Genomic DNA, 23,052 nt, shown 5'->3' with positions numbered 1-23,052 from the left:
AAGCGAAGAATGGATGTCAAATTCGATCTTTTACTTTCTTCTGCTCTTGCTCTGGAATGTGAACGAATCCAAGATTAAAAGGTTTTGTTGATCGAAAAAAGTTAACAGAAGATTGTTGGCAACGATGAATACCATCCAAAACCCTAAACTTTTGTCGAGAGAAGATTGTTTGCCTATAAGAAGTCAGCATATCAAATACCTATTTACAAGCAGAGTATATCGTTGATTGATTCTAAATTTCAGGAAAAAATTAGAGTACAGGGACGAAAAAAATAGGCAAACTGAATTGCGCCGATTCAATTTGAAGTGAAGGGCATTCACGTAAATTGAGCTGAAGAAAAGAAGCGGGAAAACTCTATTTTAGGGGCCTGAGAGACTGACACGTGGCACGATTCTACTTATTTATTAGGATATATATATATATATATATATATATATATATATATATATATATATATATATATATATATATATATATTAATTAATCATTATAAACTTATAGACAAAACTTCTATCTTTGTAAATTAATTAATTTTTTACAAATATTTAATTAGTCATATATCAATGTCATTTGTATGACTGATTGTGTTTTTTTACATTCTATTCAAATTTATAAAAATTTAAGCAAAACTTATATCTTATCTTCCTTCTTAATAAAAGAAACTTTCATCCACGTGTCACTCTTTTCATTACAGTCATTGTGATTTTACTTTGATGCCCTTCCTTTAGAATACAAAAGTTCATGCGCTTTTAAATTCGTGCGACTTTAAATGATACAAAAATAGATACACATATATTTGGTATGAATCTCTCTACTGATACAAAAATAGATATACATATATTTGATATGAATTTGTATGAATCCCTCTATGGACATTTTTTGGAATCATTATTTTAATCCAAAATTAACTCACTAACTCCAAGATTTAAGGAATTAACTGAGAATTAATTGTGAATAAATATTGGTTTATAAGTTTTATTAGTTTTTCCGATTGGAGGAAGAATCGAAGTAATATTCTCGGGTTTGGATTGATCCATCGGGGACAAGAAGATCTACATTTGGTGGTTGTTCTTCGACGGAGATTTGCATATCAGAACGTGGTATCTGCACCACAGGTGCATCTTCTACCATGGGAGGAAGTTGTGGGAAAGTCCGGCCAATTAGATACCCGGCCCAAAAAAGGTCCCTTACATATGAAATGACGAATTTGCCCTCACGTGTGAGGCACATGAGGGGCTTAACATATCCTATTTAACGGGAATTAAGTCCAGGGACCAAAACCACAAACAAACCACTCCAAAAAGACCATGGATCCAAAAAAACTCAGGATTTGGACTAAAACCCCAAAAATCAGCATACCACAGGGACCATTTTTGCAATTTTGTCTACTCAAATTTATATTATGTTTTATATATATATATATATATATATATATATATATATATATATATATATATATTAATTTTAAATAATCAATACAAAAAGTTTTAAACAAACTTAACTCTTATTAATAATATAAATGTTTTATAAATTTTTTACTCGTGGTTCCCACGGGTTGTAACCTAGTATTTATTAAATAAGTCTTTTAACAAAAAAAATAACATAATAAAAATAGAAATGGACATAAAAACATAACTTCATATATATTCTTTTCTTAATATTGAAATTCATGATAATTGTCTGTGAATTTCGTTTTCTCTTTATCAATTTATGCTTTTATTTTAATCCATATTCTTACAATCTCGCCTAAACTCACTCTCTACAATCTCACGGTCATGTTCGACTTTCTTTATCAAATGTTCAACGACTTGGAATTATTTTGTCCACATTCCAGTTTTTTCTTGTCTTCAATGGCTACCAACTTACCCTACATTTCTTACCCAAGTTCCTTAGATTCCACTTTTAGTTTTCATTATTTAGTTCTTTTTCTTCTATCATTTTTCCTCATAGATTTAAAGATTCCTTAATACCTTGGCTCCTTGTTGGAGTTTGAAGGACAACCATCATCGAGAACGAATTTCAACTAGTTATAAGGCATTTTCAAATAATGTCTTAATAGTTTTTGGTGTACATTATAATTTGATCAAAATTGATTTAAATACATTATGTATATCAAATTAGATAGAAAAATATCTAATGATTTCCGGTGGTCGATAAGAAATCATAACTAGTTAAGTGGTTGTTGACGTGATAATAAAATATTAAAAATCTTAGGTAGGAGTTTGCAATTTTTTTTTATTATAACTAGTTAATGAGTATTGTTGTAAAATTACATTTACAACATTTAATTTCTAAAATAAAAACATCTAAATGTAAACTCCCAAATTCCATTCCTGAATGATAACTCCTGAATCCGGACTTGACTATGTTGTTCAAATTTCAAAAGAAAGTGTTTCTTGGAAAAACCTAAAAAATTGGTTATTTTTCTAAAAGATCTCGTCTATACGACTATACGGATAAATTTAATCAATATCCCAATCTTTTCACTTTATGAATCTAACCCATAAACTTTAGGCAGTTTTTGAAATCCGAAAACTACTTGGTTTAACTTTAATTAGACAAAAAAAAAAAATTCAAAAAAAACGAAAACAAATTATCTTTATCTACTCTAATAAACGAAGATTTTTTGTCACACGTCCTCTTCTACTTCATTTGGACATATGGTATTTTTCTAGAATTTTTAAATTTTTTAATTTCCACTTGTTATTTTATTGTATTTTTTATTTTATTAAATTAAAATTTCACATTTAATATGTAAGGTAATATATATGGGAAAGTATTTATTAAAAATGATTTATATATATAATGTATTTAATACATTCAAGTCTCACTAATTTTAATAATTCAAAATTTTTCTCATTTTTTATATAACTTCAAACTTTTCAAATTGTTAAAATTTCAGATTTAATTTTCTCAAAATAAACTCATATAATACATAGATCTCATATCTAGTTTCTAATAAATCAAAATCTTTTTGTCACATGTTCTCTTCACTTTAATTTGATACATGACATCTTTTAGAATTTTTAATTTTTATATTTTCACTTGTTATTTTATTGTATTTTTTTATTTTATTAAACTAAATTCCATATTTAATATGTAAGATAATATATATAAGATATTTATTAGAAATATTTTATGTATATAATGTATTCAATATATTAAGCCTCGTTAATTTTAATAATTCAATTTTTTTCATTTTTCTTATAAATTCAAGTTTTTCAAATTGTTAAAATTTCATAATTAATTTTTTTTTAAAATAAACTCATATAATACATGGTCTCACAACTAGTAAACTAATATCTACTCTAATAATGTATATAACCAATTTGACTTCCATCATCATGAATGTCACATTAAGAGAGTTGCTAATGTTAATAATGCGATTTTAACAAACGTTATTACACCACAACAAAGCTGAATAATCCAAGTTCACAATTCAGACACTCATTCAGACAACATATCTGTAAGTAACATATCGCCCAGCAGTCTCACTTGGTCTAATGATTTTCACAACCTGCCCACGTTTTAGCCCATAATATCTAGCAACTGGATCTGTCACTTGAATTCGAGGCAACTGCACCCAAATTTTCAAAACATTCAGCTCAAATTCTCAATCAGTAATTAACTAAATCAACAATAAAAATACATATATATAAACTCACCTGTGTTTCTTTTACTGTGTATCTCTCAAGCAATGTTTTCTTCTCTTCATTTGCAAGAACCTGATGCTCAGGGACTAGAACATGGTTTTTTACATTCACTAGCAACTCTGCTTCCTGCATGTCAGTTGACTTATAAATTAGTCAATCCATATAATAAACCTATGTTAAGAATCCATGATGAAATTACCTGAAAAACCTCCAAATGAAATTTAGCAGATATCTCACTAATGCAAGTTCTGGCAAATGGAGTGAGATTTTGTTGCACAACCAGGATTCCTCGGGTGACATTCTCTGATTTCATTCGGTTTATGTAATTCTTTATTGTTTTGACTCCAACTTTTGCTTCATCAGGGAAGAAGACATAGATCTGATAGTGAAATTAGCAAGAACCGATCTTAGTTACGAAGTTATATGGAAAATTCAATAAACTATTTCCTGATTCATGTTTTCTTATGAACAACAACTCATTGATATGTACTCTAACCCTAAATTTCTATGTTTTCTGCTTCTAATTTGTATATGAAAGAAGTTATATACAAATACATGATAGAAATCAATGTCATTAAGAGGAATCAGACAGATAACTGGTTCAAATTTATACCTAGTAGAAGTAATTAACAACAGAAGAGGATATCCGAACTTACATTCTATAAGCACTGATTACTAAGTTTTCAGCACAATCGAATCACAAAATCATATAGGAATAATTACATTAAAGCAAGATTAGAACCTGTTCGGAGCTATCGTTCTTCAAGGATTTGCTGATGACGAGATCTTCACGTTTCATGTTATCTCCATACTTTTGAATAAACTGCCTTCTATCCATCTCCAACTCGAAATCTCCAACCAAGTAATTCCTGTCCTTTAACATCTCCATCACTGTTTTCCTTATTCTGTACAACCTCTTGATATCTTCCTCCGTCAACGCCGTCGACATCTTTCGCTTTCTTCTCCTTTTACTGGATCAAAACAAGAGTTGCTATTCAAAATAACAAAAATCAAAGGTATACACAGAAATTCGTTCAAGAAACTGTTTCTAGATAAGATTCGGAATACATTTAGTGAAGATAACTTACAACAAGTGAACTAGGGTTTCTCAGCGGCGCGTCCGATTACGAAGTCGGCGACGAGGGAAAGTTTTGTTGTAGCTGCTCTTGCAAAATTGTGTAGCGGAATTTTTATGACGACCGCTGGTCAAAATGGGGTAAGTATTGACATTGAAAGTATTAATGGCATTTTGCTCCCTCAAGTTTATAATCATTTGCAACAAGACCCCTCTTATTATTAGTAGTTTCGTTGGGCCCAATTCATCAATGATATTGAAAATATTATTGTATAAAAATTGTTTTAGCACATGTAAGTAAAATTTAAACATGTAACTTCAAAAAATTACTAGTTAATATTGCATTAAATATGCTTCTTGTACCTACATTTATTTGGATCCAAAAAAAAATCAATTTATAGAATCAAGTATAAATTACAACTAATAAAAGAGATATATATCGTGATTAATTGATTTTTTTTGGACTATATAGTTTTTTATTTTAAACCAAAATCAAGATAATAATTTGGATTCGCTAAAAGTCAATCTAAATATCTGATATCAAAACCAAATTGTTCAATCCAAAATGCTCAATTAGACAATTTTATTTTATCAAAATAGTGAGCAGTCATACCTACATACAAAGATGTCGGGTGTGCGAACATACATGGTCCGTATCGTTAAGGCGCCTATAATTTTAATTTGTCACTATCCACTAATGTGTCGTTAATCTGCTGCAAACTTGTTGCTATCCTTTGTCGATAAATGTCAATAATAAACAAATCGACCCTAATTATATATATTTTCTTCGTCACAATTTCTATAAATCATTCTTGCTAAACCTTTGTATCATTACGTGGCTATTCTTTTCCTTATGTGATATGGATTTGATAGATCGTTGAGGTTGGTTAAATACTAAGTAGGTTGAATTGTAACAAATGATAATGTTGTGTTTAAAAAAGATCAAGGTGCTATGATTTTTATGTGATATGAATTTGATCATTCGTTGAGGTCGGTTAATTGCTCTTTCGGTTGAATTGTCAAATCATAATGTTGATTTTAAAAAAGATATTAGTGCTATGATTTTTTATGTTACAATGCAAAGGAAACAACGATAAGAAGTTGCTTAGATTATCCTCGTTGGCAAGACAACTCAATCCAACTTTTCTAATAAAAAAACTAATTTCTCTCTTCCACCTATACAACAAATTCAAACTAATTTTTTACACCCATTTTTATTTGAAAAATATAACTTATTTTTATTTTTCTTTTACTAAAAACTACTAAAAATATTAAAAACAAATATTTTATTTTGAAACAAAGAAATTATTTATTTTAAACATAAAATTAAATAAAAATAGGTAAAGAAAATATTTTATATTCATGAAACATACTTAAAAAAATAGATAAACTAAGTTACAAATACAGAAGATGCAAACTACTAAATTATTCTTCAATCCTGAATTTTTTCCATATATGCTCAATCAAATCGTTTTTTAGAGCGTTATAAGTTTCTCTATTATGAACTTGTGCCCCGTTGGTCGTATAACTGGATAGAGCTCCAACTCGTTGAGTAGAGTATTCAAAAGATTATTCGTCTTCTGTAGTTATAAATTATGATAGATCATAATAATGAAGGTATATATATCTTTCATCCTCAAGTATCATATTATGAATAATGATACATGCAATCATAATTTTCTACGTCTCTCATCTTCACTAACGATACAATATGTTGACATTAAAGTGATATCTTCATCAGCATTCTATTTATCACCTCTTGGATTTTTTTCGGTATTTTGCGAGGTTTGAACATTTTCAGTGGTGGGAAATTGATTGGGATTTGTGAAAAACTATGAGGTTTCATAACTTTGAAAGTTTTGATAATCTTGAGAATCATCAAGATTTAAAACGAAATTTGGATTCATCTTATTAAAGAAATCAAAATGGTTTAGAAATGAAAAGTTGAAATAAGATAAGAAGTATATCAACATTATACTCTATTTATAGAGAACAAAAATAGAAATTCTAGTATTTTTTTTTTAAATTTTTTTGATTGAGATAATATCAGATTTTTAATAGATAATGATTTGTATCCTAAAATATATAATCTTATCTAAAAAAATATGGTGGAAGACTTTATTTGTTCAACACGTGTTAAAGTGAAATGGTTGTGATCTTTTGTCAGCTGGGTTGCTTTGCCGGCCTAGTTCACCAAAATTAATTCATTTTTTTAATAAATCTTCCGTGAGCAGCTCACCAAAAATCCCCTAATGGGGGTAATCTTAGGGTACATAGAGTCGTACGACGTGCAAGTTCAAGTTCAAAGGGGATACCAACATTATTGTTGGCTACACAACTACAAGCAAGTGCAATACTGGAGATTTGATAGAAGAACATGTAAGTTAATTCATGTTAGTACACCTCTCTTGACTTTCTCCACTTTAATTCTCTTTCACTATCACTCTATCTCTCTTCTCTTAAGTGTTTATCACTGTCCATTTTTTCAAAATGTTCTGTTTATCACCCATAAATGTCACACTCATGACTCAACAACTTCAAAAACCATACATTCTCTCCAATTCTATTTCAACTTTCTCCCATTCTCTCTAATTTCATTTTAACTTTCTCCAGTCACATTCCATTTCTATTTCAAATGGATTCTAGTCGTGACAAATCCTAGAAAAAAAAAGGTCTAAGCCAAAAATGTAATCGACACAACAAAATTGAAAACGGTCCTCAAGATTTTCATATTCTATTCCTGAAATCCAAATCTCAAATTATCCTTAATACCCACCATATCAACCCCAATATAGCCATCCATTGATGTAAGTTTTGTATAATAAATATTGGCTATCCCAAAATAATTTTGATTTTAATGATACCCTCCATTATCCACAATCCATTTCTGAAACCCGATTCCAATATTCCACTCTTGAATGATCACAATTATGTGATGCTTAAAATGAAGCATCACATACACATTGTTGTCTCGACAATGCCCATATTTTATTCGCCATTGACTAAAACTATTTTGATAAGTAACTTCTCGATCAACACTTGGAGAACTATATTTTATATGATAAAACCAATCAATATCGACAATACCTTTCACCAAATAACTCCCTTCAGACACCTATTTAATATAATGCAACAAAACCTTGAACATCAAGAACAATGTAAAAATACTAAGGACTTTTATCAAATAGATTTTGTGAGTTCTTTCAACATTTCACACCTACATAATATTTCTTTTGTTGTTGGACCATGGTTTTAAATACAAATCTCCAAAAAAAAACAATTTGAATACCTTTAATTACCTATTTCTCATAAAACTTTTTTTCAAAGAATCTCCCTTGATTCACCCTGTTAGATCTTGGTACCAATTTGATCAAGAAACTCTATGAAACTAATAGAGAATCATTACTCGATAATACGTTCATCGTTTCATTGATTTCAAGAAATTAGCAGTCAAGAACTCATTAATTAAAACTCATCATTCGAGCAAAAAAAACTTATCCTATATATTTTGGTACCACTTTGTTGTGCATTTGCGAAAGCTAAACAATAATTGAACAAATAAACTTGCATACTAAGTTGCACAGAAACAGATACGACAACGGGAAACGGCAAAACTCAAAAATTCAGTATACAGATATGCCAGATATACGACAATATATATATATATATATATATATATATATATATATTAAAGAAATTCCAAAATATGTAAAGTGTAAACTCCAAAAATACTAAATATTTCAAAAGTAACTAATTATCAATAATCAAATCATTTTCAAAATCCAGTTCATCTAGTGAGAGATCGGCAACCTCCAAAAACCAGACATCTTCCATTGAATCAAAAGCATCTCCACCCACATCCCACATCTTTACATCATCATTCGGAGTCCTTGACAAAAGTCATAGATTATTGTGGATGTAAACCAAGTCTTGAGCATGACTTGTAGTCAACTTGTTCATTTTAAGCGAGTGAATAAATGCATGAGTACTCCAATTATGCTCAGCACAAGAAGAAGAACTAAGTTGTCCAAGTAATCTAAGTCTGAAGCAAAGGAGTTTGAGCACCAAAGTTAATGTAACAACGTAAAAATTTAAAACAATTTTTTCATTTTTCAACAATATAAAACTCATTCAACATTCTCAAATCTCATGTTCAACAAATGTCATCATGATAAAAACATATCCCAAGATCATATAATAAATCCTCTGCCAGTGTGTACGGATCATGTCGGCGCCTTCCAGCGATCCTCGCTAGTACCTGAAACACATATCACATAACACGGTAAGCATAAATGCTTAGTGAGTTTCCCAAAACACCACAGACAACACATACGCCACTCGAGGGTATAGTACAACCCTTCGGTCGATGTGTCTCAGCGGGACCCTCCAGTCCCGTAACTCGTTGGACCCTCCGGTCCGGTCTATGTCGTTGGACCCTCCGGTCCGGTCTATATCGTTGGACCTTTCGGTCCGGTCTATATAACACATAGCATACATATCACAATACTAAATCTCAAACATGCACATACACATAAGACCCTCTGGTCTACACATAGATACCACTCAAGGTAATATATAGTGAGAAGACTCACCTCGGGTAACTTGGATAATCTCGCACATGAAAATACTAATCTAGCCCCCGCCTAATCACATAAACAATTCCTCAAATAAATAATGGCTCTCAAAGGCTAGATTAAAACCCCTTCTACAATTCCATGGATGGGTAAAAGACCATTTTACCCCTTCCTGACCCAAAAGTCCAAAAAGTCAAAGAAAGTCAACATCAAGCAGTACACGGGGCGTACCCACTCTCGTACGTGGTGCGTACTCCGGCTAATCAGGATCGGGGGACTCGACCCCTTACGCGGCGCGTACTGGGATTACGCCCTACGTAAGTCCCAGTTTCACTTTCTCAAAGATTTTGGTCTGAATCGATTTAGACAACATTTCATATTTCAGATCTAGTCACTCCTCTGCCTCCTAAACCATAAAGTTGAGACCTTTAGGCCTTTGCATGGCTGAAAAGGTTATAGCTCACTCCAACCTTTTATCCCCTTTTCTCAATAGGACCAAAACTCATGCATGACTCCACAACCACGACCAAGTTTGGATTTTTGTTGATCTACAACACATTCTAAGCTGAAATGGAGCAGATCAAGGCTTAGGGAGTCCATTTACACAAAAGTCTCCCTTTTTGGGATGAAACCCTAGAAAATGGACCATGAAGCACATAACCAAAATAAAGAGGAAAGTTCTGAGCTTTTTACCTCCAAATGATGCTCCCACCTTTGCAAAGCTCAGATCCAAAACTTGCACTCCAAGACTAGCTTCCAAAATGGTCCTCTCTTCTTCTCCACTAACACACCAAGGGACTATTTGATGGGTTTTAGCCATATGAACATTCCTATGTGCACATACAAACCCTATTGCTTGGATCTAGGTTTATCTAATTGAACATGCATTGAATCCAAGACTTTTGAACAATAGATCTAGGTAATAACATAAGAAAAACAGATCTAGAAGATTACCTTAAGTTGCTTACTTGAATCTTCTTGTCCTTGGAGCTTAGTGTCACAATTGTCACTCCTCTAATGGCTTACAAACACCAACTTAGCAAGAGGATGATTAGAGAGAGAGAGGGGAGGGAGCTAGAAATCGGCCAGGGTTCTTCCAAAGGCAAGAGTGCCGATTTCATTAACCCCTTTGGTTTATTTATACTTGTAAGGCTCCTAGGGTTTCACCCTTAAAACCCTAATTGGATAACTTAGGCCCTAAGCAATCCAATACCCTAATGATAAGCATTGGACGATTTCAAGGTCTATCCAAAGCCCCAAAACCGTCCCCCCTTATCCATAAGGGATTATAGCCCAAAGTAAACCTATCATACAATTGACAGTTTATGCCCCTTTATTCAATTAATCTCTTTAAGTCACCAAATTAATTCCTAATTAATTTATGACTTATATTAATCAAATAATAATATTATTATTCCTTATATTATTCTCATAATATATTAATAATATTTCTTCTCTCATTATAAATCATCCTGTCAAGTTGCTATGGTGAAGGCAACCCAAAAGGACCATGCACAACCGGGTCAAATACTTGCCTAATATAGTTGCAGCCTTAGACACTATTCCAACAGTCTCCCACTTGGATAAGTCTAGTAACTATATATACAAGTATAATCCGATTAGCAATCGTAGCTCTCAAAGACGCTGTCAAACTCTGATCTTATCAATCCTGTCCTTTAGATAAGGGATCGTATAGTCCCCTGTTCAGATATCATGCAGACATTTATATGGAACCAATTGTCTATCATTTGGTTTCTCGATCTCAAATTTATTTGACATAGAACTTAATCAAACACATCAATTTAGTTCTGACCGAGCCCGGCACATAAGTCAAATCAAATCATCGAACGGCCGAGATATCGCTTTTATCCTCTTAGGATAAAAGTAATAGATAAACTTCGACTTATATGTATTTACTTATTTACCAATCAATTATACACAACAATTTCCTTTGACCCGACTGACCAAGAAGTCGGTGGTCTTCCGCTGGGGGCCTGAGCAGCAGGCAACCTTTGAGACTCTGAGACAGCAGTTGTGCGAGACACCAATTTTGACTCTGCCCGAGGGAGTAGATGAATTTGTGGTGTATTGTGATGCGTCGATTACGGGCATGGGTGCAGTTCTGATGCAGAGGGGTCATGTGATAGCCTACGCGTCGAGGCAGCTGAAGCCTCATGAAGCTAACTATCCGACACACGATTTAGAGCTGGGGCAGTTGTGTTCACCCTTAATATTTGGTGGCATTACCTTTATGGGGTCCGATGTACCATTTACATGGATTATAAGAGTTTGAGGTACCTCATGGATCAGTCGGATCTGAACATGAGGCAGCGTCGGTGGTATATGTGGTGAAGGACTATGATTGTGAGATCCTTTACCACCAGGCAAGGCCAACACAGAGCTCAACCAGATTCACAACACTTTCCTTGTTTCTCAGTTTCAAAAGTGTTTAGTGGATGATTCAGCAGTGGTACCTCTTGAGGATATTCAGGTTGATAACAGCCTAAACTATATTGAGAGACCAGTGACGATCCTAGATCGAAAGACGAAGGAACTGAGGAACAAGAGGTTTGAGTTAGTTAAGGTGCAGTGGCAGCACCGTAAGGGTTTAAAGTGGACATGGGAGCCTGAGAAGGAGATGAGGGAGCACTACATGAGTTGTTTTCAGACGCAGCAGATTTCGAGGACGAAGTCTAAGACAAGTGGGAGAGAATTGTAATGCCCCGTTCCTGGTACGCATCATTTCAATTAATATTCATTTTTTAAAAGCTAGTCGATGAAGTTGGTAGCCCTAACTTGTCGAGTAGATGCCAGATGGGACGCAAGATTTAAAGGTCTACTCGGCGAGTCGAAGCCTAAACTCGACGAGTAGGTCCGTCAGGAGGAAACCCTATTTTTAGGGTTTTGCACCCTATTTAAAACACTTAACTCCTTTTAGGCCTCCCTTAACAGCCTCCCTATCCTCCAAAAACCTTAATCCATTGTGAGCTTCATCCTTGAGATATTGTTGAGGTTTTGAGTGTGTTTTTGTGATATAGAAGAGAGTTGGAAGAGCTAGGAGCCATCAAGCTTGTGGAGAAGATCAAGATCCAGGATTTCACCTTTCTTTGGCAACCTTCTGAGGTAAAAAGCTCTTAGCTTGGTAACCCATAGCTTAGATCTCTTTTAGTGTTGATTTATGGGTCTTTTTGGTCCATTTGAAAAGGATAAGTTACTCTCCATGGATTGTATGCCAAGCAATCCCTTCTTCCTATGATATTTAGCTTCTAGAACCATAAAGGAGGTCTTGAACCTGTTTTTTTTTCCAAGCAATGGTCATGTTCTTGGAAGTAGGTTACCATAACTTGAGTTTGGGTCCATTTGAGGTGTGCAAAGCCATAAAGTCACCAACTTTATAGAAATGGACCATGAAAACGATCTGGATCTGTATTTTGGGGCCTTAGAAGTATGAATTCAGCTATCTAGGTTAGATTTGCAAGGGACTCGACGAGTTTATAAAGGAACTCGGCGAGTCCGATCGAGGATCCCCGATGATGTTCATAAAACTCGACGAGTTGCTAAGGAACTCGACGAGTGGATCATCTTGTCCCTTTTTCTGATTATGTTAGGACTCGACGAGTTAGTTCGCCCAGTCGCGATGATGGGTAGCCTGGGAACTCGACGAGTCATAGGGTGACTCGGCGAGCCGAATCGTGATTTTAGGGTTTCTGAGTTCTAGAACTCAGCGAGTTAATAGGCTGACTCGGCGAGTTAAGTTGACCGGGAAGGTTGACTTTGACCAGGGGTAAAATGGTCATTTTACCCTAAGAAGAATTATCATATTTTGATTAAGTGTTGTTATGGAACAGATAGTTGGAGAGTCACCGGAGCAACAGACAGGGATTCCTCTCTCGAGTTTTCAGCAGTCAGTCTTGTGAGGTGATTTTCCCTTTAGTAGGAACGAGTCTAAGGCACCAAGGCCGACATGTAGTATGATATGTTAGTAGCTGAGTGTGGGCGGGACCCGTATCTCATAGTACTCGAGTGTGGGCGGGGCCCGTATCTCACAGTTTAGTTTAATAATGGATATATGCCTGACTGATAGATTTAGTTATACCTGTTGCCTGTGTGATACTTGTATGTTTGTTTAGTAGCTGAGTGTGGGCGGGGCCCGTATCTCGAAGTAGCCGAGTGTGGGCAAGGCCCGTATCTCAGAGTCAACGAAGTGTGGGCGGGGCCCGTATCTACTAGTTTGCGGAGTGTGGACGGGGCCCGTATCTCTTAGTTGCATGTTATATGTGTATGGTATAGGGAGCTCTCTAAACTTCGTGCTTACAGTGTTTAGTTTTGGTTTCAGGTACTTCGACTAGCTAAGGGAAGGACTCGGGATGATCGTATGACACACACCACAGTCTTCAGCCTGGGAGTTTTACTCTGATATTTTGATATGATATATGATATGAGATTATGACATTTTGAGATACATGGTTTATGATTTTATAATTTGGCGATGATATTATGGTTTTAATAATATTTTAAAAATGAAAATTTTGATTTGTACTTTTGGGATGTTTCATACCAATATTATGATAACATATATTAAAGTGTTTATACGGTTATATGCACATTTATATATATATATATATATATATATATATATATATATATATATATATATATATATTAATGGTCCAGTGGGAGATTGTTAGATATTTATGGGACCATTCTATAAATGCACATGTATATTGGTATTATAATATTATGATACCAATATTATGATAACATATATTAAAGCGTTTATATGGTTATATGCACATTTATATATATTAATGGTCCAGTGGGAGATTGTTAGATATTTATGAGACCATTCTATAAATGCACATGTATATTGTTATCATTTAAATTCATAAATATTATGGTAAGTGTATAAGATTGTTGATGGACCGATATTCATACCATTTGTGGTTTGAGTTCCTGATTTGACTCAAGATCCTCAAGATCCCTTCCATCTCTCATATTAGAGTGTGTATGTGTGTGTGTATATATATATATATATATATATATATATATATATATATAGGTATAGAACATTCTAATTGACGTAGTTTTAAACAAAACAAATACAATTTTAATTTCTCTTAATTTTGTTTTAATAGAATACCATTGAACTGAGTTAAATTTTGGAATGAAAAAGATCTATTATATAGAATTTTATTGCAAAACATCATTGAATTTTATAGGGAAAGTATAAAATGGATACATTTTAACGAATATAACTAAAACGTTTTGTCCTTCAATTGAAAAACTATATTGAATAATTTATGAAAAGCTTGATTGAGTTATTGCATGTTCTTCTTTTATCTCTATTAGTTTTCATTCAAAATTTTATAGGGCTGATTAAATGGTCCTGACTTTTAATGTTTTAAGTTCTTAGACACAATGAAGAAAAAGAACATAAATTTGATTGGTTTAGTACGTCACATGATTAAGTAAGAATAGTAAACGAGATTTCATGATTAGTTTGGATATATGTGGATCAATCTATATAGTTTGGAGAGTTCTATGTATAAGTTTAAGTACATAACAACCACATATTCTCTAAGCTTATATATATATATATATATATATATATATATATATATATATATATATATATATATGTGTGTGTGTGTGTGTGTATGTGTGTGTGTGTGATGAGGAGCAGATCAAGACACACGAAATTACACAAAGAAATTTGTGAGACATTGCTCAGGGGTTTTAGATATAGTCTTGAGATCAACTGGAAAACTCATCCTAGTGTCCAAATCCGAAGATCATAATGAAACAAGTATGTAATTGTTCTTTCTTGTTTATGTTTTCTTTTAATCAGATTGAAGATAAATATCTACGGTTTATGCTTCCTTGTTTTTATGATTTGATTTGGTTATCAAAATAACCAACATGTAAAAGTAGCTTTTAGTTTTTAGGGTAAATTACACGGATCGTCCCTATGGTTTGGGGTAATTTGCATATTTGGTCCCTAACAAGTTTTTTTCACGCGAACCATCCCTATGGTTTGCATTTATTGCACGTGTGCTCCCTGGCCGATGTAGAAGACCATTATACCCTTATAATATTATTTTTACTTTTCTTTTTAATATATTTTATTTTTATAATAAAAAATAATGCAAATAGGCCCACCGTATCCCCTTATCTCTTCCCACTATTCTTTTCTTAAACATCCATCTTATCCCCATTATTAACACCTCCACTGAACACCACCGTAAACCACCCTTCTTTACCTTATACCACCACCATTCCCAGTAAGTTATGGGTTTTAGGCATAAGAACAATCCTATGTGCTCATACAAACCCTAATGCTTGGATCTAGGTTTCTCTATTGTACATGCTTTGAATCCAAGACTAATAAACTTAGATCTAACATATTATAAACTGAATTAGGGTTTAGAGAATTACCTTTGATTGTTATATAGCAATAACAATCAATTCCTTGCTTGGATTGGCTTCAAAAGCTTAGTGCCTCAAGTGTTGCACCTCTAATGGAGTCACAAACACCATATGCAACTTGGATGAAGAGGAGAAGAAGAGAGGCTGCCCAAAAACGGATGGAAACCCTAGAGAATCAGTTGTCCACGTTTTTGGGGCCTAAGGGGTCCTTTATATACTTGTGTAGGCTGCTAGGGTTTCAGTCAAAACCCTAATGGACAGCTTAAACTCTAAGCAGCCCATGGAACCTTCTGGATAAGGCCATGGACGAAAATATGATGGGCTTCCATCATAATTTCGTTCACCCCTTATTCCTTTAGCATTCCTTAGCCCAATAACTCAATTATCCAATAATTGCAGTCCAGTCCCCTAAGTTTAATTAATCTCTTTTAGCCACAAAATTAATTCTTAATTAATTCTTGACTAATATTAATTAAACAATATGATTTCTCCTTTAATATATTATTCTCATAATATATTAATAAATCATATTTAAACCTCTCTCTCCTTAATTCATCCTACATATTGCTATGGTGAAGGCAACCCAAAAGGACCATGCTCATAATCGGGTCAAGTACATACCTAAATAGTTATGGACTTAGACACTAATCCAACAGTCTCCCACTTGGATAAGTCTAATAACTATTTTCCGTACGACTTCAAAACCTGATCAACAATCGTAGCTTTCAAAAGCCGCTGTCAACTCTGATCTTATCAGATAGCGTGTCCTCTAGATAAGGGATTATATATTCCTCCATTCTCAAGATATCGTATAGACATAAGACATGAATTTCAATCATTCTCTCTATACTATTTCCCGACTTCCGATTTATGACGACTGACAACAGACTACAATTGAACACATCAACTTAGTCTCGGCTTGGCCAAGCGCTTAGGTGTCATCACTAAATCATCGAGAGGCCCACATATATCGCTTTTATCCCACTTTGGATAAAAGGAATGGATAAACTTCGACTCAAATGCTCACTTGAATTTACTGATCGAATCACACACAACAATAAGTTTTATAACACCAAGTTACTAGTGCGTTTACTTATTATCAATGTGCAACCGACCAACAAATAACAACTCACATGTCTCGGTTTCAAGAATATACAATATTATCGTCTCACTAATCACTCGTGATAAATCTATGAAGTGATCCAAGTGAGCGTGGGTTTAATCCAATACTCTAATCTTATCAAAGCACTCATGAACTCTGCAGCAAACTTGTGCTATGTCTAAACACTTTAGACAATCTACAGACATATTCATGACAGTCTTTATTCATACCTACTCCCAACGTATGACCGACTGTGGATGTTTGAATAACCTAGTTATTCTGGAAGTCAAAAACATGCAAGCTGAAACAAGACAATAATACTTAATCCTATATGGCCCCAAACTTGTGAGAGTAAATAAAACACTTCTATTTATCCACCATATTGATCACTCATTATTTATCATTTAATGTTTTGGATAATCAACTCATTACTTGAATTACAACAACAATTGTCCCATGCTCTAAGCATGCACACTTTGTTTCCTATGGTCCATGCTTTGTGAAATAGAACAATTGAAAACTTTTCCAATGATTCTCATTTCACAATTCCTCAATCCCCATTATTAGTGTAAGAACACAAGGTTCTTCCACTACTAGAATATGCTAGATTCTAACATTTTACGCAACGATCCTTTCGTAAAGTCATAGCACAAAAGTCACCAAGACTTGGCTAATGAAATTACAAAGTACTTTCTTAGAAATTGTTACAAGACAATTCCATAGACGTGAAGTCTCACATTCAAAGTACATTCCTTTGAACATCCTTCTTGCATAAAGTTTTCTAATCTAGACACAGAATCTCAATATCCAACTCCCAATATGGAAACATTTCCACATTTGCCATATGACAACTCATTCTTAATAGAATCTTATCTATTCATAATAATGTCGATATGGTCCATCCAATACCATACTTCCAACTACTCGCAAGCGACCAATCCTCAGCGAACTTTGGATCGTCCTTTGATAGTTGTTTAATAATTTTAGTTAAAATCCATTCTAGTCCTTTTTTCCTCTTAATGTGCTAGACATTTGAAAATTTTTTAGAATGGTAAATATTATAGCATTTGCAATCGATCCTATACCCGAAGCGTATGGGACACGATGCATAATGTCTTACATAAAGATATGATACTTTACCAATCTTTTTCCATAATATTTTATGTGTCATGTTCTCACAATTCGAACTATGAAGAGGGATGCCGTAATCATAATCGAATTTTAAGAACACACAATGTATCCTTTGACTGAAAATGTTAAAATTTCTCAATCTAAGCTTTAGATTTTGAAATGAAGTATAATATTCTCTCCCTTAATTATATTAAAACAACTTTTCAACCCATGCAACTTTGCAAATTGAATCTTTGTTTTTCTATAATTAATATTGCTAACTTGCAATACTCGCCATAATAATCATACAATCATAACACTTACGCTCCCACTATCATGATGATTATTATCATATAAGCATAACACTTATGCTCCCACTAGCTTTGACATGTATCCAGAAAACAAATGAACTCCCAGAAAACAATGCCTATTGAATTTCTGAGATTCATATTTCTAATACCAGATGCTTTGATAAGCTTTTATCTAAGCTTCTTAAACTTATACACATTTTCCTTAGATAACTCATATGTGTGTTTAAACAATTAAGAACTTATGTTACTAAGTTCCAAATGTTCAAACTAACTGCCAAATCTCACAATTCGAACTATGGAAAGGGATGCCGTAACCATAATCGAATTTGAGAATACAATTTTCACAATTGCTATTTTCTTAAGATCTCTCTTAGTGAAAGCATTTCCTCACAGTCATTTTCATGAAGGAGGGAATCTTATGACACTTAGATTTCACGGTGAATGACTTCCTATCTATGTGAATTTGCCAAAACCAAAGTTTGTGACAAATTCAACCTCATATGGACTGAACTTTCTTAATCTTTATTTCTTGCCTTATGGTAACACGTGTGCCCACCATGTCTTCCAAGTAGTTTAGTAATTTGTCCTTACATATCAATGTACTTTCCATCGACTAAGGCTCTGGTATGCATTCAAATGAGAACTCATAGAACTCACATACACAATTAACTCAATTGGAATGGCATAGAAACAAAATAATGTCAACACGACAGGTTGTAAACCTCAAGTCGTGTGCTAGTGATGATCTATAAGGTTTATTCTTGATTTGTTCTTGAAACCTTTCAAGATCATTAAGACTCCCACTGACTCCTTGATATATAAGATTCTCCTGTCAAGAAACATTTCTTGACAAAGCAAATATTCAAGAGTTAGTGTAGCATTTATCAAGACAAACACTTCACAAACTGGTCCTAGTTGGTCTTTGTCTTATCCAAGACATCACAACTTACCAATTTCTAATGTGCATGAATAAGAAAACATTTCCAAATTCCACATTTGTTAAGTGTTATAAACCTACTTAAGACTTTTCACTCAATGTCACAATCTTGACTCTAAGACTTGATATTGGAACGAAGTATGATTGACTTATTGATTTAACCATTTCTACAGTACTTGATTCCTCTTCTTAGACATGCAATTGCACTAAGACTCACTTAGAGGATCTATTGAGACATGGTTCTTAATCTTTAAGACTTATCACAAAACACAATAAAAGGTACTCTCCCTTCTTCTTAGAAAGGAGAAACTTTTATTTTTCTGCCTACTTGATTCTTCTTTATTCGTTCTACTATTCATTGAAACTCTTTCAATCAACTCAAAATTATACTCAATCTTATAAGTATAATCATATTTACTAAACTTTAGTAAATCATGACGAATATCTTTGTCACTCTTGTGGTGGACTTGATCAACGCACAACCTTGTGTACTTGATCTCCTTGTCCTTCAATTGACACTTTGTCAAAGAATTAGTCTAAGTTTCCCAAATGTGAAAGTTTTTCATTCATCATACAATACACATTGCATGATTCCAAGTTTCTGTCAAATTGAAACTTGGGCGATGAGAAACTCTCCCTATTTGGTAAACTTTTGACATTTCCACAAATAACATAATTAAGAATCAAATCCATTGTTGCTAATAATAGAAACATTCAAACATCAATTTTTCATACATGCCATCGCAAGGATAAATAAGATAAAATCAAAATTCATTTTTATTGCGGAAAAAATTTGTCCTTACAATGCAATTCAATTGAAAAACTATGTTATTACATATTTCTTAACAATCTATTCTAACTCCAAGTAGTAGCTCAAGAATCCATTCTTCAAGTAATGCGATCGAAATCCATTTCTTCACGATTAGATTCAGCTCACTTCTTCCCTTAAGCTTCCTCTCTTTTCTTCGATCCTATAAAACATCAAAATGCAATCTTATCACATCATGTATTAAGAATCTAGAATAGGAACTTAAAAGAGTTAGATAATGGATTTTACCTGAAGCAGAGCCATACTTCTTGACTCTCCCATCTCTTAGATCTCTCAGGTAGTTAGGGCAATTTCGTCTCCAATGCCCCTTCTCTTGGCAATAAAAGCAAATGGACTCCTTTGGCACAACACATCGGACAATCACAGACTTAGTTCTTTCTGGACTTCCAATGTTGCCAGTGTCCATTGAAGTTTGGGAGTTTGATTCACCAGACAAATTTGCTTGATTAGCACGCCAAATCATTGCTGATTCAGCAGCTATAAGCAAATAGGTGAGATCAATAAGGGTCACGTCGTGGTCCATCATATAGTACTCTCTAACAAAATCACTATATGATTCAGGAAGTGACTGAAGAACCCAGTCAACAGCCAACTCACTTGAAATCTCGACACCCAACATGTTTAACCTATCAATGTGTGTTTTCATCTCTAAGACGTGCGCACACACAGGTTTCCCATCTTCGTGTTTACTTGCCAAAAGGGCTTGAGTGAGCTTGAACTTTTCAAGCCTTTGAACTTGTGGGTCAGGGAGAACAATTAGAGGAGGTGGGGGAAGTGAAGCATGACTCTCATTTCCTTGATCGTATCTCGGAACGCCATCTTCATTTGGAAAACTTGTTCCATGGGATTTGGGAAGACCATTGTAAGATTCAGACATCTACAAAACAGGAGAAAATTCAAGTTATGTTGATTAGAATTCTTGATGTAACACCCAAATGAAACATCAAGCTAGGATCCAACACAATACTCTACAACCTAGAAGAGGGATGCCGTAATCTAGTTGCAGAATATTTGAAGGTAGGTAAATGACGATTTACCAATTTCCACCATGAAAAACGAAAAGGAAGATTAAGTTTTAAATGAATTGAAACTCCTAGATCTTTTGAGATTCATTGAACATTTCAATGGCATGTTTAATCTCGATTATGCCCTACTATTTGTGACTGGGATGCCGAGGATCACAAACAAGGTATTAATAACCATACGAATCACGTGGTGCACCCAATGCTACAATCACCTAATCAATGTGCCGGTTAGCAACACACGCTCCATTGATCTATGAGAAACATCGAGTCACCCTTCGCTACCAATGTCATCCCCAAATTAGTGTGCCGGTTAACCACACACGCTCCACTAACGTTTGACAAGGGTACGAAGTGTAATTCCATGGGTTAGCATACAATTTCACATTTTGCCTAAAGTAACTATGATTTGGGAATTTGAAAAAGCATTTAGTTACTTTGTACTTCATTATACTTATAATGGAAGGTTTCTGTCCTATCCTACCCGTTCGGCTAACGACCCTCCACTAGTCAAGAGTGCGGTGGGTAAGAGTGGATACCCATTCAATCGCCATTTTATAGGCAATTTCCTTAAACACCCCTTATAGACCAGCTTCGTGAATGAGGCCTACTAATGGTAAGACTGACTGGTTACTCATACATATATAATATTAGACTTTTAATGTTATATATAGTATAGGGTGTATTTTACACTTTTAAAATACTAGGTGGTTTAACTTAGTAAATTATACCTTTAATTTAATTAAATGTAAACCAGAAACTTTATGGGTTTATTAAATCACCTTTAATTATGCACTTCAATTAATTAACAAAACCATAAGGGTGTGATTTGAACTTTTTCAAATTACTAGGGTTTTAGAATTTAACATTTCAAAATTAAACTTTTAGTCAAATTTTAAATTCCAAAACTTGAGGGCAAGTTTTGAAACATTTCAAAACATTTGGGATCAAATAACAAATAATTCAAATTAAACAATTAATTTCATAATTATCTATATTTGACCTAATCTTATCTTAGTCACTAGATAATTACCAAATAATTTGAAATAATCCATATTTATCACATAAACAACCAATATTTAAAAGATTTGAAATTATCTATTGTTTTGGCAAGGATAATCATTAATTTAAGATAAAAATCGGATTTTAACTTCAAAAAACGAATTAAGCATCAAATCCAAGTCAAAACAGCAGCCAAAACCCGAAGATCCCTCTGTCTGACCCCTGGACTCGCTGAGTCAGACAGACTCGCCGAGTTCATCCACTGACTCGCCGAGTCAGGTCGGGCAGAGGCCAAAAAATTCGGTTTTCATCAAATAAAGCAGTTAAGCATCACATACAACTGAAACCAATCAAGGCTCTGATACCACTTATGGGTTTTAGGCATAAGAACAATCCTATGTGCTCATACAAACCCTAATGCTTGGATCTAGGTTTCTCTATTGTACATGCTTTGAATCCAAGACTAATAAACTTAGATCTAACATATTATAAACTGAATTAGGGTTTAGAGAATTACCTTTGATTGTTATATAGCAATAACAATCAATTCCTTGCTTGGATTGGCTTCAAAAGCTTAGTGCCTCAAGTGTTGCACCTCTAATGGAGTCACAAACACCATATGCAACTTGGATGAAGAGGAGAAGAAGAGAGGCTGCCCAAAAACGGCTGGAAACCCTAGAGAATCAGTTGTCCACGTTTTTGGGGCCTAAGGGGTCCTTTATATACTTGTGTAGGCTGCTAGGGTTTCAGTCAAAACCCTAATGGACAACTTAAACTCTAAGTAGCCCATGGAACCTTCTGGATAAGGCCATGGACGAAAATATGATGGGCTTCCATCATAATTTCGTTCACCCCTTATTCCTTTAGCATTCCTTAGCCCAATAACTCAATTATCCAATAATTGCAGTCCAGTCCCCTAAGTTTAATTAATCTCTTTTAGCCACAAAATTAATTCTTAATTAATTCTTGACTAATATTAATTAAACAATATGATTTCTCCTTTAATATAT

The 23,052-nt window shown here is 33.8% G+C and overlaps 1 protein-coding gene across 1 annotated transcript; it reads right to left on the bottom strand.

Moving 5' to 3' along the window:
• Nucleotides 1-3,318: 3,318 nt before the first annotated feature.
• On the bottom strand, nucleotides 3,319-4,901 carry LOC111907076 (DNA-directed RNA polymerases II and IV subunit 5A). The gene is made up of 5 exons (XM_023902866.2): nucleotides 4,743-4,901; nucleotides 4,397-4,625; nucleotides 3,854-4,033; nucleotides 3,667-3,780; nucleotides 3,319-3,578 (listed from the first exon to the last, which is right to left on the bottom strand). Exons 2-5 carry the CDS (start codon nucleotides 4,601-4,603, stop codon nucleotides 3,453-3,455), a joined length of 627 nt encoding a protein of 208 aa, XP_023758634.1. The 5' UTR covers nucleotides 4,604-4,625; nucleotides 4,743-4,901; the 3' UTR covers nucleotides 3,319-3,452.
• Nucleotides 4,902-23,052: the final 18,151 nt, after the last annotated feature.

The sequence above is a fragment of the Lactuca sativa genome, chromosome 8 (assembly GCF_002870075.4).
Source record: "Lactuca sativa cultivar Salinas chromosome 8, Lsat_Salinas_v11, whole genome shotgun sequence".
Taxonomy (NCBI): domain Eukaryota; kingdom Viridiplantae; phylum Streptophyta; class Magnoliopsida; order Asterales; family Asteraceae; genus Lactuca; species Lactuca sativa.
The sequence above is the reverse complement of the archived record's forward strand: the minus strand, read 5'-3'. Positions and strand labels throughout refer to the sequence as shown.

Excerpts from the sequence above, each read along its gene's own strand:
- LOC111907076 (XM_023902866.2), bottom strand. The coding sequence starts at position 4,603 with ATGTCGACGGCGTTGACGGAGGAAGATATCAAGAGGTTGTACAGAATA. Across the intron at positions 4,034-4,396 it reads AGAACGATAGCTCCGAACAG|ATCTATGTCTTCTTCCCTGA; the intron begins GTTCTAATCTTG and ends TTTCACTATCAG. Across the intron at positions 3,579-3,666 it reads ACACAGTAAAAGAAACACAG|TTGCCTCGAATTCAAGTGAC; the intron begins GTGAGTTTATAT and ends ATTTGGGTGCAG.